The sequence below is a fragment of the Rhincodon typus genome, chromosome 15 (genome assembly GCF_021869965.1).
Source record: "Rhincodon typus isolate 14 chromosome 15, sRhiTyp1.1, whole genome shotgun sequence".
NCBI classification, from domain to species: domain Eukaryota; kingdom Metazoa; phylum Chordata; class Chondrichthyes; order Orectolobiformes; family Rhincodontidae; genus Rhincodon; species Rhincodon typus.
Window position 1 is genome coordinate 3,741,129 of NC_063346.1, and position 17,750 is coordinate 3,758,878.

At 41.0% G+C, this 17,750-nt stretch overlaps 1 protein-coding gene across 1 annotated transcript in view; it reads left to right on the forward strand.

Moving 5' to 3' along the window:
* The window catches only part of LOC109928292 (telomere repeats-binding bouquet formation protein 1), a 123,590-nt gene that overhangs the window by 11,109 nt on the left and 94,731 nt on the right, over window positions 1-17,750 (forward strand). Inside the window, exons 3-6 of the mRNA XM_048605947.1 lie at window positions 5,261-5,389; window positions 6,291-6,422; window positions 14,239-14,299; window positions 15,572-15,696. Coding sequence (XP_048461904.1) covers window positions 5,261-5,389; window positions 6,291-6,422; window positions 14,239-14,299; window positions 15,572-15,696 — 447 coding nt within the window. The remainder of the gene's footprint in view (window positions 1-5,260; window positions 5,390-6,290; window positions 6,423-14,238; window positions 14,300-15,571; window positions 15,697-17,750) is intronic.

Sequence of the window (17,750 nt, forward strand, 5' to 3'; positions counted from 1 at the left end):
GCAGAGAGCCTCTCTGCTCCTATGATGCTGCTTGGCCTGCTGTGTTCATCCAGCCCTGCACCTTTGCCCAGAAATAGGCTGCCTCATCTTCATCCTGGCTGGGAAACCGTACTCACATGACTACCATTCCTACATTTTAGCCATAATCAACATCCACTGTCATCAGAACCTACACCCCAACTTTAGATTCTGACCACGAAGTCAAGGAGAGGTTCCACTCTGATATCAATGGCATCCTTGCTTCCATGCCTAGGGAGGTCTCTTAAATGACTTTAATGCCTGGATTTGATTTGACCATGAAATCTAAGTGGAAAATGGGAAGACGAATGCCAACAGCATCCTACTTGTGACCATTTGTACTCAATATAGGCGCGATCATGATGAACATGGTCTTTTGCCAGAAGAACCAACTTAAGAACAGTGAAGACACCTGAGGTCCAGACATTGGCACCTCCTTTCCTAGGCAGAGACCTGAGGTATATCCTTATCATGAGGACTATGAAAAGTTCTGAATATTGCTGGACAGATAACCACTTGTGAGCTTAGTGACATAGATCCACCTGGTGTCAAGATACAAGAAGACCCAGAAACTTACCAGAGGAAGCTAAATGTCACTCTTGAAGGATTCAGAGCAGCAGAAAGAATTCCAGGTCCAGTTGTGAAATACACCAGAACAAGTGCCCATTACGGGTGCCAGCTACATTCAGGCATACTAGGAACAACTCAAGTTGACCATCCTAGACACTTGAGTACAGGTGTTTGCTTCATGGCAGGACAAGTTTAAAGTCAATGACATGCAGATCCATGATCTCCTCGAGTGAAAGTTAGAAGCCTTTGTCACCAGGCAAAGCCACCACATTCCTGCAGAATGACAGTAGTTTTTCACAAAGTCATAGTAAGATTGTTGAAAGCTTCTAGCAAAGTGCCTACATTGAAACTTGGAGATCAAATGAAAGGACCACTGGACCAATGTGAGTATCCTGTGTAGAACACTGTCTTCCTGTATTGAAGCCCTGTTCCTGAATAACCAACTCCAATGATGGGCCATTGTGTCTGGATACCCAAACAACCACAGCCCTTGGCACGTTCTCCTGCCAGCTTCCCATTGGCCAAATCTCAAAGGGCGACCAAAGCAAAAAAAAGTGAAAGAATAAGCTCAAGGTCACCTAAAACACATGCTGACTTGGAAGAAAATATTGCTGCCCACTAGATGGCACCTTCTGTTTCATCAAGGCACGAGATACTTCCAGGCCCAGTGACTTGACCATAATATGGAATGATGGCGGCAGAAGAAGTAATCCACCCAGGGGGGTGCAATTTCTACTTCTCCATGTAACAACATGCCCCCACTGTGGTAAATCTTGTGGTCCCAAAATATCATGTAGCTTGGCAGATATCACCATCAATTCTAAGGGATCACCAACAGTGACCTTGGGAGAGTCAGCTGTGGAGGCTAACCCTGTTGCCCTCTGTCTGAAGTACTGCATGGTTTCAAAATGGATTAACTCAGCCACCCTGGTTAAAGGTCATTTACACAATATGGGTAATGTGTGCTGCACACTGTGAAGTGACAGCTAATTTGGCTGCAGAACTTGGAATGAACCTTTAGCAAAATCATTAAAGGCCATGGTGAGCTTCAATGCGATTAACAGTGTATGTCCCCTGTGCCGCATTGGCTGTAGGTCTTGAAAATAGATGCAGAACACAGTGACAAATTCTTGGATAATCACAGTCTCCTGCATCATCTTGCACTTATGTCAAAGTAACTGACCCTGTACCAACCCTTTTTGGTTTGTACTGTCGCAGTCTTCAACACCTCCGCCTTGCAGGCACTCAGCATCCATGGACCCATCCTCATTCTGTGCAAAGCACGTCATTCTGCTGCTGCTGCTGCAGCTGCATTGGTTCCTATGAGTATTGGAGGTGGCTGGATATGTGCACCCACAATCTGTTTGACAATTTCGCAGAGAATTGCTGACTGTTATACGTTGATGCTGCAGTGAAGCCTTGCCAGTTAGTAAATATTTGGCCAGGCTGGGTGTGGCATATAGAGATTCCTCAGTGCACTCCTTGGAAGAGAATTGCTTAGTTATAGGCAATAACTGACTTTTTAAAAATGAAAAGCAAGTTTACAAGAAGTTGCTGCACATCTTCCCTAAACTCTTCCTGACCTCCTAGAGTAGTCATAATTGTATAGAGGAACTGTTCACAGAATCATAGAATCCCTACAATGTGGAAACAGGCCCTTCGGCCCAACAAGTCCACACCGACCTTGAGAGCAGCCCCCCAGACCCATCCCCCTAATCTACACATCCCTGAACACTACAGGCAATTTAGCATGGCCAATCCACCTAACCTGCACATCTTTGGACTGTGGGAGGAAATCGGAGCACCCAGAGGAAACCCATGCAGACACGGGGAGAATGTGCAAACTCCACACAGACAGTCACACAAGGGTTGAATCAAACCCAGGTCCCTGGTGCTGTGAGGCAGCAGTGCTAACCACTGAACAAACACACTAAAGCAGTCAAAAATAGCATGCTACAGGAAATATGAAATTGCTGCACGTTTTAATATAGTTTCCCTAATGTCACTGGATATGTGTGTGGGGTTACAACCCAAAGTCTACCCAATCTGAAAGGGCACACAAAACTAGGGCAGGTTTTGGAAATGACTGAGTTTTGAATTTGTTCAAAAAATTCAACGTTTTTGACTTTACTGTCTCTATCAACTGACAAAATTCTGACCCAGAGACTGTCAGCTGCAGCAAATAATTTTTGGATCAGCAGTCACAGAGATGGCTTGTAGAGTGAATTTCAGACTGGGAAACAAAATTGTCTGGGGCAGGACAGAAAACGAAAGATTGTAGATTGATAAATACAATTGAAAAGTAGAAAATTGGGGTGATTTTCAGACTGGGAGACAAAGTCACGGGGCAGGACATGAAAAAGACAAAGCCTGATTAATATAGTTGAAATGTAGAAAATCAGAACATTTTTAAGAAGCTATCTTTTTTGAAATACTAGTGTTCTATAGTGCCATGTGAATAGTATAATCAGTATTGGGATTTGAATGGTCTAAACCGTCACATGGCTAGATTGAACTAACAGCAGTGCTTCCAAATATTATCCAGTGTGGCCCTATTTTAATGACTCAGACTTTGTGTCACCCAGTAGAAACTTAGGGCATATAAGAGTTGTTGAGGTAGGGTAGAGGCAGGCAAGCCTTCAGTTATTGATTAGCCGATTGGCAGATATAGTTCTTGAGTGGAAGTGGGGGCAAAGTTCAGTTTTGTGATAACCAATCCCCAAAGATCACAATATAATTACAATTTCAAATGGGACATCCCCAAATGGTTATGTTCCTAGATGAGGGTTGAATTGATTTCCCATCAACCCCTGCCTCATTTGGCTACAATAAACTTAATTTATAAAGAATCCCTAATCTTGTGGATATTTTTTCCTAATCCAAATGTAACTGCTCTTAAAGGGGCCAATTTAACCAGGCTTTTTGAGTTAAAGAATAAATGAGTTTGTTAGCTAACAAAATGTAAGAAAAGTTAATAAAACATGACAGACATATGTTTATGTCACTCTGTTTCTGCAACTCTGTTTCTCATCCTCTGTTTCTGCCACACTGCATCTCATTCTGTGTTTCTCATCCCCTTTCTGTCACTCTGTTTCTACTCTTCTGATTGAGAGATGTTTCCAAAAATTAAAAGTAAATAAAAATATATGTGAATCAATCTTTTTCATTTCTGTAACAAATAGATTGTGAAACATTACTCCTGTTAAATTGGGTGATTCCAGAGGTGTCAGTTGAGTAATTTGGAGATTCCTGATTCTGGAGTTACTTAAAAAGAGTTTGTCCAGTCTCCTTCAACAGTGACTTTGCTGACAACCTGTTTTCAGCAAATGTAGAGAGGCTTTACTTCTTTTTACCTGCACATGCAGGGCTTACCTAGAGGACATTCTCAACTGCATCCCTTCATTGCATACTTTAGCAAGTATGGCTCAAACCACAAGTTAGTATATTAGTATGTCAGCACTCTCACATACCAGTGCAAAAGGGATAACAGTTGTTTTATTAGCCCCTTCCTTGTGTATTCCTGGAACAGTGAAGCACAACTTGTCTTATGTCCAGAGCTGTCTTTCTTTCAACTCATATCATGTTCATAGTCTGGGATACAAGCCATAAAACATCTCTGTTCAGTTTCTTTAATGTCATCTTTCCGTTTGAAGTATTGCTTTCTGAAGTTGCATTTACACTTTTCAAGTGTCTCTTGGCACTCAGTGTCATCCCCATATGGACTTTAGACAGCCACTGAATTTATATCCTCAGCCATCTTGTGGCTTTTTGTCTTCTTATATTTAAAAATGTTGTAAAGTTCAACATCTGGAAGTAATTCAAGGTTATGATCTGTTGTCATGGCATCTGCTGAGTGAGGATGATGGGAAAGGATCGGTTATTTAATGGGCTGTGCAGGTTCATTCATTGAATGGAGAGATGGTTCGGCTGTCGAGGGGTGAGGCAGCTTAGTTGCTCAGTACGGGGACAGCTTCAAATGTTAATGGGTGTGCATCTTCATGTTGAACAGGGTGCAGTGCACCGTTGTTGAGCAAGGATTGGTTTCATGTTGAGCAGAGGAAGTTTTCTTTGTCTAGTAGATACTAAGGAGCTGGCTTTATTTTGAGGGAGGGCAGCATTTTTGTTTTTCACCCAGGGCTTGAGGAAACAGGAGTTGAACATGGGCAAAGTTACTGGAAAAGTAGACTTCCTCCAAAAAACACTACCTACTTATTCACAGTATTCTCCAGCATAAGCAGTTCCTACTACCTCTCTACTTATTCACAGGTTTTTTTTGGCAGAAGCAATCACACCTCAGAGAAGAGTCTATTTGGCTGCACCCACTAACAGAAAAACAATGCACTTACTTAAAAGGGGTCTCCCAGCTGTCAGAAATCAATCAGAGCTGCAAGGTGGCCATTACTGACTCGGAGCTTGCAACTTCAAAATGTTGCCTCATTCATGACCAACAGTTTGGAAAAGTCTGAATTATAGTGTTAAGCACATTACCAAACAGTTAAAACAAAGTGGGACGTATTTCTTCTGGTTTTTATTTTGAAAGGATAGATAGTAATATTTTCGATTTTAATACTTATAGATGAAATAGTAGAGAAATGTAATTAAATTCTCACCTTAATCATTAATCTCTATCTGTTTTTATTGAAGTTAACTTTAAGTGCTTTCTTACCATTAGGTGAAGCAAGTGATTACTTCCGTGAGATTGGAGGCGTACAGTTTGTTAATGGACTTATAAAACTGAGTGATGCTCCTATCCTTCGGGAGGCAGCCTTGTTCACTTTAGGAGCTTTAGCTGAAAGCAGTGGTAGGAATTCCTTATGCAGTTATATTTACCTTTCTCAAAACTTCCCAACTCACTGTTTGCCAATCACTGTTTCAAAATAAGAAGTTGCCCATTTGAAATGGAGATAAGGAGAATATTTTTCTCATAGAGGGACACCAGTCATTGGAACTCTCACCCTTAAAAGGCAATGAAAGCAAAGTTCTTTAATGTTTTTAAGCAGAGGTAGATAGTGGCAGCACTACCGTATTCTTAAGGAAACATAGGGCTGAGCAGCAACGCTCATAGTCCATGAATCCTTCACCTTCACAATCTCTCCCCTCACTGAGACGTGGTGACCCTCAGGTTAAACCACCACCAGTAATCTCTCTCTTAACAAGAGAGCAGTCCTATGGTCCAGTAGGACTAAGGCGATTTTACCTACTTTACATTCAAATATCTGAAGCTTGATTTCTCAAGTCTGCAAAGTTAACTAGTCTCAGGACGCGTACCCTGAGGTTATAGGGCAATTTGCTGAAAGAAGCAGCCAAGCTTCAAAATCCTGATACAGTAACCAGTGCCTCCTGTTGGAAAGTGTATGTATGAATATTGAATGAATACATGATGAGGCTTAACTATGTGTAACTGAAAAATCGTCATCCAGCACTCACTGTCTTTGCTCAGGTAAAAGAATTGATCATTTGCCTGAGGCTTTGAAAGGCAAACAGCAGCCATAATGCTTGAGAGCCAAGAGAAAATTGAGACGACCACAGTGGAAACTGGATTGTTTAGTGGTAGAACCATCAGCTCATTCAGATAATAATTATCAATCACTCCAACTTTTCCCAACAAACCTTTTGAAATCAGCTAGCTCTGCAATGAATTATTGTTCATTCTTCTTTAACGTTGCAAAGTATAAATCATTTTTCCTCTTATGTCTTTCCAGTGTACTGCCAACAGAGTTTGTGCACTGCAGAACTATTGTCTGATGTCGCCTTGTCACTTGCTCAGGAAGGTGCTTCGTTGATTCTGAAGAGGATGAATGTCTACATGATCCTGGTGTTGGTGTCACACAACAGTATGAAAGTCTTGTTTATATGTTGAAATTTTGTTAGTCTTCTCTGCTGGAGGATTAACATGTCCTCTTATTGCAAGTGTTTAAAAAGATTTACGTATCAAATAAGTAGAAAATATCATATAATTATTTAACCCTTATCCTGCTGATCACAAAGCAGTTCCTTGCAGTGTAGTTCATGAAACTCACTACAAATAAACGGGAGCAGAGTACAATTTTACATGGTTATGCATTGACTAACTGTTACATTATTGAATAAACAACAGCCTGATACATACCAGTGGCAAATAGTGTTACTGCGTTAAGTAGATAGCAATTCTGTATAGCTCACTGAGTAACCTTTGCCTTTTTGACAAACAGGAGCTCCATACAATTATGCTAAAAAAATCCCTCCTGAATACAGTGCCTAGTTCCACTAGAAATGCTCTCACATAAGACCAGCATCTTTAATAACCAGGAATACTTTTTTAGTCATTCTGTAGAATCTAAAAGTCAACCTGTGGAAAATCTGAAAAACTGGTTGAGACAGGGGCAAAACTGGCAGTTTAATGTTCTGGGGGTTTAGATGTTTCAGACGTGAAAAAGAGAGATGTAAGAGAGTTGGGGGAGTTGTGTTACTGATTAGGGAAAATATCACAGCAGTCCTGAGGGAGGATACCTTGGAAGATTCATCTGGTAAGGCCATATTGGTGAAGCTCAGGAATAGAAAGGGATCAATCACTTTGATGGGATTGTATGACAGGCCTCCCAACAGTCAGCGGGTGATAGAGGAACAGATCTGTGGACAGATTATGGAAAATTGTAAAAACAACAGGATTGTTGTGATGGGTGATTTTAACTTCACCCATATTGACTGGGACTCACTTAGTGCCAGGGTTTTGGATGGGGGGGGAGTTTGTTCAGTGTGTCCAGGACAGTTTTTTGAAACAATATGTAAATAGTCTAATCAGGGAAAGTGCCAGACTAGACGTTGAATTAGGGAGTGAGCCTGGCCAAGTGATCGATGTTTCAGTGGGAGAGCATTTTGGGAACAGTGACCATAACTCTATAAGTTTTAAGTTACTTGTGGAGTAGTCCTCAGGTGAAAGTAATAAATTGGGGAAAGGCTAACTACCACAATAATAGGTAGGAACTGGAGGTCGTAGACTGGGGCAGCTGTTTGAGAGTAACTCCCACATCTAGTACGTGGTAATCTTTTAAAGGTCAATTGATTAGAGTTCAGGAGCACTATGTCCCTGTGAAAATGAAGGATAAGGATGGCAAGATTCGGGAACCTTGGATGACAAGAAAAATTGAGTGCTTAGTCAAAAAGAAAAAAGGTGGCACATGTAAGCTTTAGGAAACTGAAGACAGACAGAGTCCTTGAAGAATACAGAGATTTTTTAAAAAATCATTCAGAGGGTGAGAGCATCACTGGACATAACAGGAAAGAATGGAAACAAACAATTAGGAGGGCTAAAAGGGGACATTATATGTCTTTGGCAGACAAGATTAAGGAAAATCCCAAAGTGGTTTATACATATTTAAGGAGCAAGAGGGTAGCTAGAGAAAGGGTAGGTCCACTCAATGACAAAGGAGGGAATTTATGCCTGGAGATTAGGGAAGTGGTGAGCTCCTTAATGAATACTTTGCATCGGTATTCACAAAAAGGAAGGATATGATGGAAGGTGAGTCTCAGGAGGGGTGTGTTGATATTCTGGGACCTGTCAATATTTAAAAAAAGGAGATGGTGTTGGGTGTTATAGAAAGCATTAAGGCGGACAAGTTCCCACAACCTGATGGGATCTCTCCCAGAATGGTGAGGGAGGCATCTGAGGAAATTGCTGGAGCCTTGAACGAAATCTTTGTCTCCTCTAGGCAGAGGAGAGGTCCCAGAGGACTGGAGAATAGCAATGTTGTTCCTTTGTTTAAGAAGGACAACAGGGATAATCAAGGTAATTACAGGTGAGCCTACGTCTGTTGTAGGGAAATTATTGGAGAAGGTTCTTAGGGATAGGACTTGCACACATTTGGAAAAATAATATTGACATATTAGCGATAGGCAGCATGGATATGTGCGGGAAAGGCCATGTCTCACAAACTTTATTGAGTTTTTTAAGGAGGTGACAAAGATGATTGATGTAAGCAGGGCGGTAGATGTTATCCAAATGGACTTTAGCAAGTCCTTTGACAAGCTTATACAGAAGGTGAAATCAGATGGGATCCGTGGTGAGCTGGTAAGATGTATACAGAACTGGCTTAATCATTGAAGACAGAGAGTAGCGATGGAAGGGTGTTTTCCTGATTGGAGATCTGTAACCAGTGGTGTTCCATAGGAATCAGTGCAGGGACCCTGTTGTTTTTTAATATAAGTAAATGATTTGGAGGAAAATGTAAATGCATGATTGGTAATTTTATGGACAACACAAAGATTGCGGGAGCTATGGATAATGGGGAGGATTCCCAGAGGATACAGCAGGATTTAGATAGGCTGGAGACTTGAGCAGAGAAGTGGCAGAAGTTGGAATATAATCTGGACAAATGTGAGGTGATGCATTTTGGAAGATCTAATGAAGGAGGGAAATATACAGTAAATGGCAGATTGTTAGTAGCATCAACATACAGAGGGATCCAGGTCCACGATTCCCTGAAAGTGGCAGCACAAGTGGATAAGCTGGTCAAGAAGGCATGTGGCACACTGGCCTTCATTGGTTGAGAAATAGGGTATAAAAATTGGCAAGTCATGTTGCACCTCTATTGAACTTTAATAAGGCCACATTGGGAATATTGTGAAACAATTGTCGTTGCCACACTATCAGAAGGATGTGGATGTTTTGGAGAAGGTACAGAAAAGCTTTGCTAGTTGTTGCCTGGTTTGGAGGTATTAGTTATGAGGAGAAATTGGACAAACTCACTTTGTTTTCACTTGAACATCGGAGGCTGAAGGGTGACCCGATGGAGGTTTACAAAATTATGAGAAGCATGGATTGGATAGATAGTCGGAGTCTTTTTCTCAGGTAGAAATGTCAATGACTAGGGTTTGAAGTAAAAGGAGGAAAGTTTGAAGGAGATGTATGAGGCAAGTTTTTTACACAGAGGGTGATTTGCGCCTGGAATGCACTGTCAGAGGGAGTTGTGGAGGCAGGTACAATAACAACATTTAGGAGGCACATGACAAATTAATGAATAGGCAGGGAAAAGATCGCATTGAGGCAAAAGGTTTTTAGTTTAGAAAGGCATCATTGGTGTGCCAAAGGGCTGTACTGTACTGTTCCTTGTTCTTTGAAATGAATATCACAGAATCCTGGAACCATACACCTAGTCAATCATCATGTGAAAAGAATAAAAGCAGATTAACATTTTGATTTGAGACCCTTCATATCCAGGGTTGACTTCATTCTAATCTTAACAGTTTATCTTCCACAAACTTTCAACTCATTTAAAGCTCCTCTGTTGACATTCTAGCCTATCCAAGGGCTTTGTAGAATATACAGCACAGAAACAGATCACTGGGTTCTGTTGGCATTATGCACTTTTCAAACCTTCTCCCATCTTTCCTCACCTAAATCTACTATTGTATTTCCTTGCTCCCTTCTCCCTTATACATTTGTATAATTTCCCCTTGAATACATCTATACTGTTCACACTGACTACCGACTGTAGTGACCAGTTCCTCTTTTGTGCCATTCTCTGAGTAAATAATTTCTCCTCAATGCTCTGTTTGGTTTTTGGTAACTACCTTATATTAATTAATTCCTCTAAAGACTCACTCCCCAGTCACTCCTAACTTCAGTTGTCGTATTTGGCTACAGTTTTTGTTCCCGACATGTTGATATCAGAATCCTCCTGGGAATTGGCTCGAAGCTGAATTATCACAAAGTCTCCTGTCTTTTGCTAGTTGAATTTATAAGATTCCTTTTGGTCCTTTATGTGTTTTAAGTGTGCCTGCAACTTTTTCACAGTGCAGGTCAATAGAAAATGAATACCTACATGCTGAGACCAAGAAGATTTTTGGTACAAAAGTGTCCTAGGAGATCATTAGTTGCTACTTTTCTGACTTTGAATTTTGTCATTGTGAAATTCAGATCAGTAGAATACCTCCAAGGATGTTACTGAAACGAGTTGTAATCTTGGTCGTGTGCGCAGCACTGCTTATAACCTCTGATGTGATCCATTTGGCACACCGCCTTGAGAAAGGTGCCTTCACAGGTGAACACTGGGAGCTCCATTAACAACTGAGTGTCCCAACATTGATTATACAGAGTCTAACTGGCTGATGCAACATGCACTTATTGTCTCAGAATTTTACGGTACGGAAAGAGATCCCTCAGCTCATCATGTCCACACTAATCATCAAGCACCTATCTACTTTAGTCTCATTTCCAGCATTTGTCCTGTAGCCTTGAATGCTGTGGCTCTTCCGATGATCATTTAAATGCTTTTTAAATGTTGTGATGATTCCTGCCTTTACCACCCTTTCAGGCAGTGAATTGCAGATACTCACCTCTATCCTCTTGCACTTTACCTTAAATCTATGCCTTAGATATTTATCCCACTACTAAGGTGAAAAGTTTCTTCCAATCTACCCTAGGTTCCTCATAATTTTGTATAATTTAATAATTTCCCCCCGCAGCCTTCTCTGCTCTAAGCAACACAAACCCAACCTATTTAGTCTCTCTTCAGAACTGAAACACTCCAGCCCAAGCAATATCCTGGTGAATTTCCTTGGCACCTCTCCAGTGCTAATCTTACAGCTGCGGCCTAATAATGTCTCCACTGTAACCTCCCCTCTCTTGTATTCAACATCTCATAGTATACAGTTGTACAGCACGGAAGCAGACCCTTCGGTCGAACTCGTCCATGCCGACCAGATATCCCAAATTAATCTAGTCCCATTTGCCAGCATTTGGCCCATGTCCCTCTAAATGCTTCCTGTTCATATATCCATCCAGATGCCGTTTAAATGTTGTTATTGGACCAGACTCCACCACTTCCTCTGGCAGCTTGTTCCATACATGCACCACCCTCTGCGAGAAAAAGTTGCCCCTTACGTCCCTTTTAAATCTTCCTCCTCTCATTTTAAACCTATGCCCTTTAGTTTTGGACTCACCCACCCCAAGTAACTTCACCCTATCCATGTCCCTCATGATTTTATAAACCTCCATAAGGTCACGCCTCAGCCTCTGATGCTCCAGGGAAAATAGCCCCAGCCTATTCAGCCTCTCTGTATAGCACAAGCCCTCCAACCCTGGCAACATCTTTGTAAATCTTTTCTGAACCCTTTCAAGTTTCACAACATCCTTCCAGAATTTCAGACATTATTGTAAAAATGGCCTAACCAATGTCCTGTACAGCCACAGCATGACCTCCCAACTCCTATACTCAATGCACTGACCAATAAAGGCAAGCATACCAAACGCCTTCTTCATAGAACATAGAACAGTACAGCACAGTACAGGCCCTTTGGCCCACGATGTTGTGCCGAACTTTTACCCTAATCCTAAGGTCTATCTAATCTCCACCCCTACCTTATACTATCATTCATATGCCTATCTAATAGCTGCTTAAATGCCCCTAATGAGGCCGACTCCACTCCCTCTCCGGCAATGCATTCCATGTCTCTACCACTCTCTGAGTAAAGAACCTACCTCTGACGTTTCCCCTATATCTACCTCCACTCACTTTAAAACTATGCCCCCTCGTAATAGCTACCTCCACCCTAGGAAAAAGTCTCTGGCTGTCTACTCTATCTATACCTCTGATCATTTTGTACACCTCTATCAAGTCACCTCTCATCCTTCATCGTTCTAAAGAGAAAAGCCCTAGCTCTCTCAACCTTTCCTCGTAAGACCTTCCCTCCATTCCAGGCAACATCCTGGTAAATCTCCTCTGCACCTTTTCCAATGCTTCCGCATCTTTCCTGTAATGAGGCAACCAGAACTGGACTCAATACTCCAGATGTGGCCGAACCAGGCTTTTCACTATCCTATCTAACTGCAACTCCACTTTCAAGAAACTATGAACTTGCACTCCAAGGTCTCTTTGTTAAGCAACACTGCCCAGGACCTTACCATTAAGTGTATAAATCCTGCCCTGATTTGCCTTTCCAAAATGCAGCACCTCATAATTATCTAAATTAAACTCCATCTGCCACTCCTGGGCCCACAGGCTCACCTGATCAAGTCCTGTTGTACTCTGAGGTAACCTTTTTCACTGTCCACTACACCTCCAATTTTGATATCATCTGCAAGCTTATTAATCCAACCTCCTATGTTCACATCCAAATCGTTTATATAAAATGATGAAAAGCAGTGGACCCAGCACCGATCCTTGTGGCACACTGCTAGTCATAGGTCTCCAGTCTGAAAAGCAACCCTCAACCACCACCCTCTGTCTTCTACCTTCGAGCCAGTCCTGTATCCAAATGGCTAGTTCTCCCTGTATTCCATGTGATCCAACCTTGCTAACCAGTCTAACATGCAGAACCTTGTTGAACACCTTTACTGAAGTTCATATAGATCACATTCACCATTCTGCCCTCATCAGTCCTCTTCATTACTTCTTCAGAAAGCTCAATCAAAAATTAGTGAGACATGATTTCCTACGCACAAAGCCATGTTGACTATCCCTAATCAGTCCTTGCCTTTCCAAATACATGTAAATTCTGTCCCTCAGGATTCCTCCAACAACTTGCCCACTACCAATGTCAGGGTCGCCGGTCTATAGTTCCATGGTTTTCCCTTACCACCTTTCTTAAATAGTGGCACCACGTTAGCCAACCTCCAGTCTCTGGCACCTCACCTGTGGCTATTGATGATGCAAATATCTCAGCAAGGGATCACTTCCCTAGCTTCCCACAGACTTCTAGGGTACACTTGATCCAGTCCTGGGGATTTATCCACCTTTATGCATCGTCAGACGTCCAGCACCTCCTCTTCTGTGATGTGGACATTTTTCAATATTTGGCTATTTATTTCCCCACGTTCTCTAGCTTCCATATCCTTCTCCACAGTAAACACTGATGCAAAATACTCATTTAATAGCTCCCCTCTCTCCTGTGGTTTGACACATAGGCAGCCTTGATGATCTTTAAGGGACTGTATTCTCTCCCTCGTTACCCTGTTGTCCTTAATGTATTTGTAGAATCCTTTTGGATTCTTCTTAACCCTATTTGCCAAAGTTATCTGATGTCCCTTTTTTGCCTTCCTGATTTCTAAAATAAGTGCACTCCTACTGCCTCTGTACTCCTCTAGGGATTCACTCGATCCCCAATTAATGAAGCTAAGTATTCCTTCTTAACCACCTGAGCCACTTGTCCAAAGGCAAAATATGGCAGATGCTGCAAATCTGAAACAAATATAGAGGATACTGGAGAAATTCAGCAGGTCTGGCAGCACCTGTGGAGAGAGAACCAGTTTTGCCTTTTAATTTAGCTACTAGCTGCTATGGATGAGACGTACACATCTGAATGTCTTATTTTAGTCCTACTTATGTCATTGATACATATGTGCACCATGACACCTCTTCCACTCCAAATTCCTCTTCAGCTCAAAGAAAATCACCTTAACACAGGCACACAGCACAGCCCTGGGAAAGTTGTACTGGCATTGGAGACAGTCCAGTGAAGGTTCAGTAGGTTGATCCCTGACATGGAGGAATATTCTTATGAGGAAAGGTTGAGTAAGGCACCTTAAAGTTTTGTAGTGAAAGGAGATCTTATTTTGTGTTTGCCAAGCCAGATGCCATTTATAATGCTGACATGGGGTGAACAATGTACAAAAAGAATCATCTCTCCAATACTGATGTCAGTTCAAATAATGCTTTTTGGGCATTTTTACAGAGATTGGACAAACATTGGCGAGGACAACTGGATGTATTGATGTTCTTCTGAATTTGTTCAGGTAGTAAGCAAATTCTGCACTTGACATTTTCTTCCTGTATTCACACAGGTAATAGTCTGAAATTTTTTGGGAATTTTTATACCATGAAAATAAACCTCTAAAAATTCATGGTTCTGATGCAAATTATCAAAGATTTTACATCCAATTAGTTGAAACACCAAGGTGGAGTTAAGTTAAAAACTCATAAAAAGGGAAATCAGCATGATCCTTTGAATGCAAAAAGTTAGTAGTGTTATGCAATAATGTAGAAGCAAACAGTATAAGTGGCTTCAGGAAGCAACTAGATATTTTTCAGGAGAATGAGGAACTTGGAAATTATACTGTGCAATAGTATGGTATGAAGACTTAAATGTTCACAACAATTTCCTTTGCTTTTAACAGAAGAGTTAACCAACGTAAGGTCAACAAGTAAGTTAGCAGATAGAATTTAGTGCAATCTGAGCCAGTCAGAAACTGTCTCACAATAACTTAGAGGGATCCCATCAACAAGCAGCAACATTATTTTTATGGAGCTGGTATTCTCCTTTCCTCTTTGTCTGAAAACACTGGAAGATACAGGGGTATGATTCCACAGCCAACAGTCTTCCTTTAGTATTTAGTGTTTTTGTACTTAGTTTTAGAGTTAGTTTTTATACGAGGGGAAACCTGGCAGTTTATCATAAGATCATAGTATCCTTCACAGAATGTTCAGCTATCCATACAATGGAAACTTTTTAACACAACGAAAGCAAAGGACGTCATTTGTAGCCATAATTGGTGCCCAAGTTGATGTCAGCTAATTTGGCCTATACTAGAAGTCAAACCGGTAAAGCTGTGGTCTACATGGCTTAGTACCACAAAGGCTGGGAATTTATGTGAAAAACTTTGATTGCTTTTTTAAATTAAATTTTAAGAAACTACCTATTTAAAATAAGCAAAGGTATAAAATGAAGTAATAAGTTTCTGAAGTTCTAATTTCACTTGGATTAAGTATAAAAACATCGGAAATGGGAGCAGGAATAGGCCATACAGCTCTGTGAGCTAAGTGCACAATTCATGGCTGATCTTGAACCTCAACTCTACTTTTTGTCCTTTCCTATATCCCTTGATTCTCTTACTATCCAGAGATATGTAGATCTCAGTCTCAGATGTATTCAGTGACTAAGCATCCACAGCCTCCTTTGGTACAAAATTCCTAAGCTTCACAACTCTGTGAGTGGAGGTGTTGCTCCTGAACTTGTTCTAAATAATGACTGCTGATCTTGAATCTATTGTAAATATTTAATTGTGCAGATGGTCGGCATTAACTGGGGAATCACTTGTGCTCCCTGTAAATAGAACAGACTCAAAACTAGTGTTTGAGTTAGCATGTACGGGTTTGTTGTGCGTATCCCTGTCAAGACTGTCAAAGATGAAAAGTATGTAAAGATTGGCTCCACCTCTAACCTACACGATCCAGCTCTCTGCATTAGAACAAATTGTGTCCTCTAATCTTAGACTCTCAGCGAAAAGAAACAGCTTTTCAACATCTACCTTTTTAATTTCATATATCCATGTACCAGTTCACACACACTGAAGTCACAGCTTATATTTGAAACAAAAACAGAAAGTAGTGAACACAACTAGCAAGTCAAGTGGCAAACATTGAGAGAAAATGTTATTCATATTTCAGGTATGATCCCTTTGCAAATTTAATTATTAGGAAATGTTTTAATTTTACACCTATGGTTAGCTTTGTTCTTGGTCTTTTATAGCTTGACATCTGATCATTAGGCTTGGGTAACCGATGAATAACTCACTCCTCACCGTCTATTTCATAGAATAAGAAAAGCAAACAAGGAAGCCATTCAGCCCATCATGTCTGTGCTATACAGGAATGATTCACCTAGAGCTGCTATCCACCAATTCCCTGTGTCTCTGTCTATTTTTCCTGTTCAGATAATGATCCAATTTTTAGGATGCTACAATTGAATTTGCCTCCATTGCACTCTCAAACTTTTGGAAAAACGCATGATGACAGCTTTCTTACTGCTTCCATCTATTCATAAAGCAGCATCCCACACTAACTCACACATCATGAGATCAGTCAATTATAGCTTGTATATTAATCCAGTGGGGAGATGGAGCAAATATGCTATTAGCATGGTGTCCCCAAAAGGGGGAACTCCCATGAACTATATATTTCTAATTATTCCTTTCTCTCTTCTTGACAGCATCAGACAAGTACTTTAATATCAGGTTATTTGCCTAATTGTACAATACTTTTATGATATAAGTAAATACCAGCTATTAGCCAATTATTGGTAGAAGTAAATTACATAGCAAGATTACTCTAAGTAAAGGCTGAGTTATTATTTCAAGTTTTGGAGTACTTAGATGCTCAAAAATGGGTGAATGCAAAATTTGCTGAGATATCGGTCCCCTTGACTTTGTATTTTTAAAGCAGGACATAAATAAAACATTCCCATCTTGAGCCCCTAACCTGTGCTGTTACCCAGTCTCAGCCAGGTGTCAGTTGGATCATCATGTTTGACATTCTGGCTTACGTGGGAGGAAACCAACCTATGAAGGGAAAAATATCACTACTCAGTGATGTCTCAGTGGTAGGTTCTTATGTGTTGATGCTGGACCTGGTGTTCCTCACAATCAAATACAAATAGTTCTGCTGTAACGTGTATTCCAGCGACGCATATTGGCTATAACGCAACTGATGAATAGGTGAAAGCTATTTCTAAAATGCGAACTTCTGTTGGCTATAATGTGATTCCATCGGTGTGCGGAGGAGTACGCATCGGCATCGCGTGATCATTTCACAGGTTTTTTCCTGAGCATGCGCAATGTTAGCGCCGAAAGAGTCTTCGTGACGGCATCACGTGATCATTTCGCAGACTTTGTCATGAAGCGCTTTCTGTGAGAGGTACAGTATTCTGTGATTTTTGGGTTTTTTTTGCAAATTCTGCCTTGTTACCCACAAAAATGCGAGGACAAAGTGACAAGAATGTTAGCATTTTAGAAGAGCTTTACCATCAAGGATGCAATTGATATTATCGCGGAGACCTGATGTCAGTAAGGATTGCTTGTGTGCAGTTTGGCAGAAGCTTCTCCCAGATTTTTTCAAGATTTTAAAGGCTTTGGTCCGTCAGAGGAGCCCCAAGAATCAAAGAACATTGTGTTGATCTTGCAAAACAAATTAGATTTGAACAAGTGGAGAGTGAGGATGTTGAAGAGCTGCTTGAGTCCCATAGTCTACAGCTGATCTACAACAACCTGTTGCTGAGGGGCAAGTGGATGCTGGAGATGATGAAGATGAAGTCCAGGATGCAGCACCACAAGAGCTTCCACTTCTGTTTTGTCTTCTGTCTTGAGGGAAGTTGAGAAGCAGTTGCAGCTCTTAGAGGACAATGATTACAATGCAGAACACAGCAGGGTAGCAGTTCGTGGAATAAGATCTTACTTGGCACCCTATGAACAG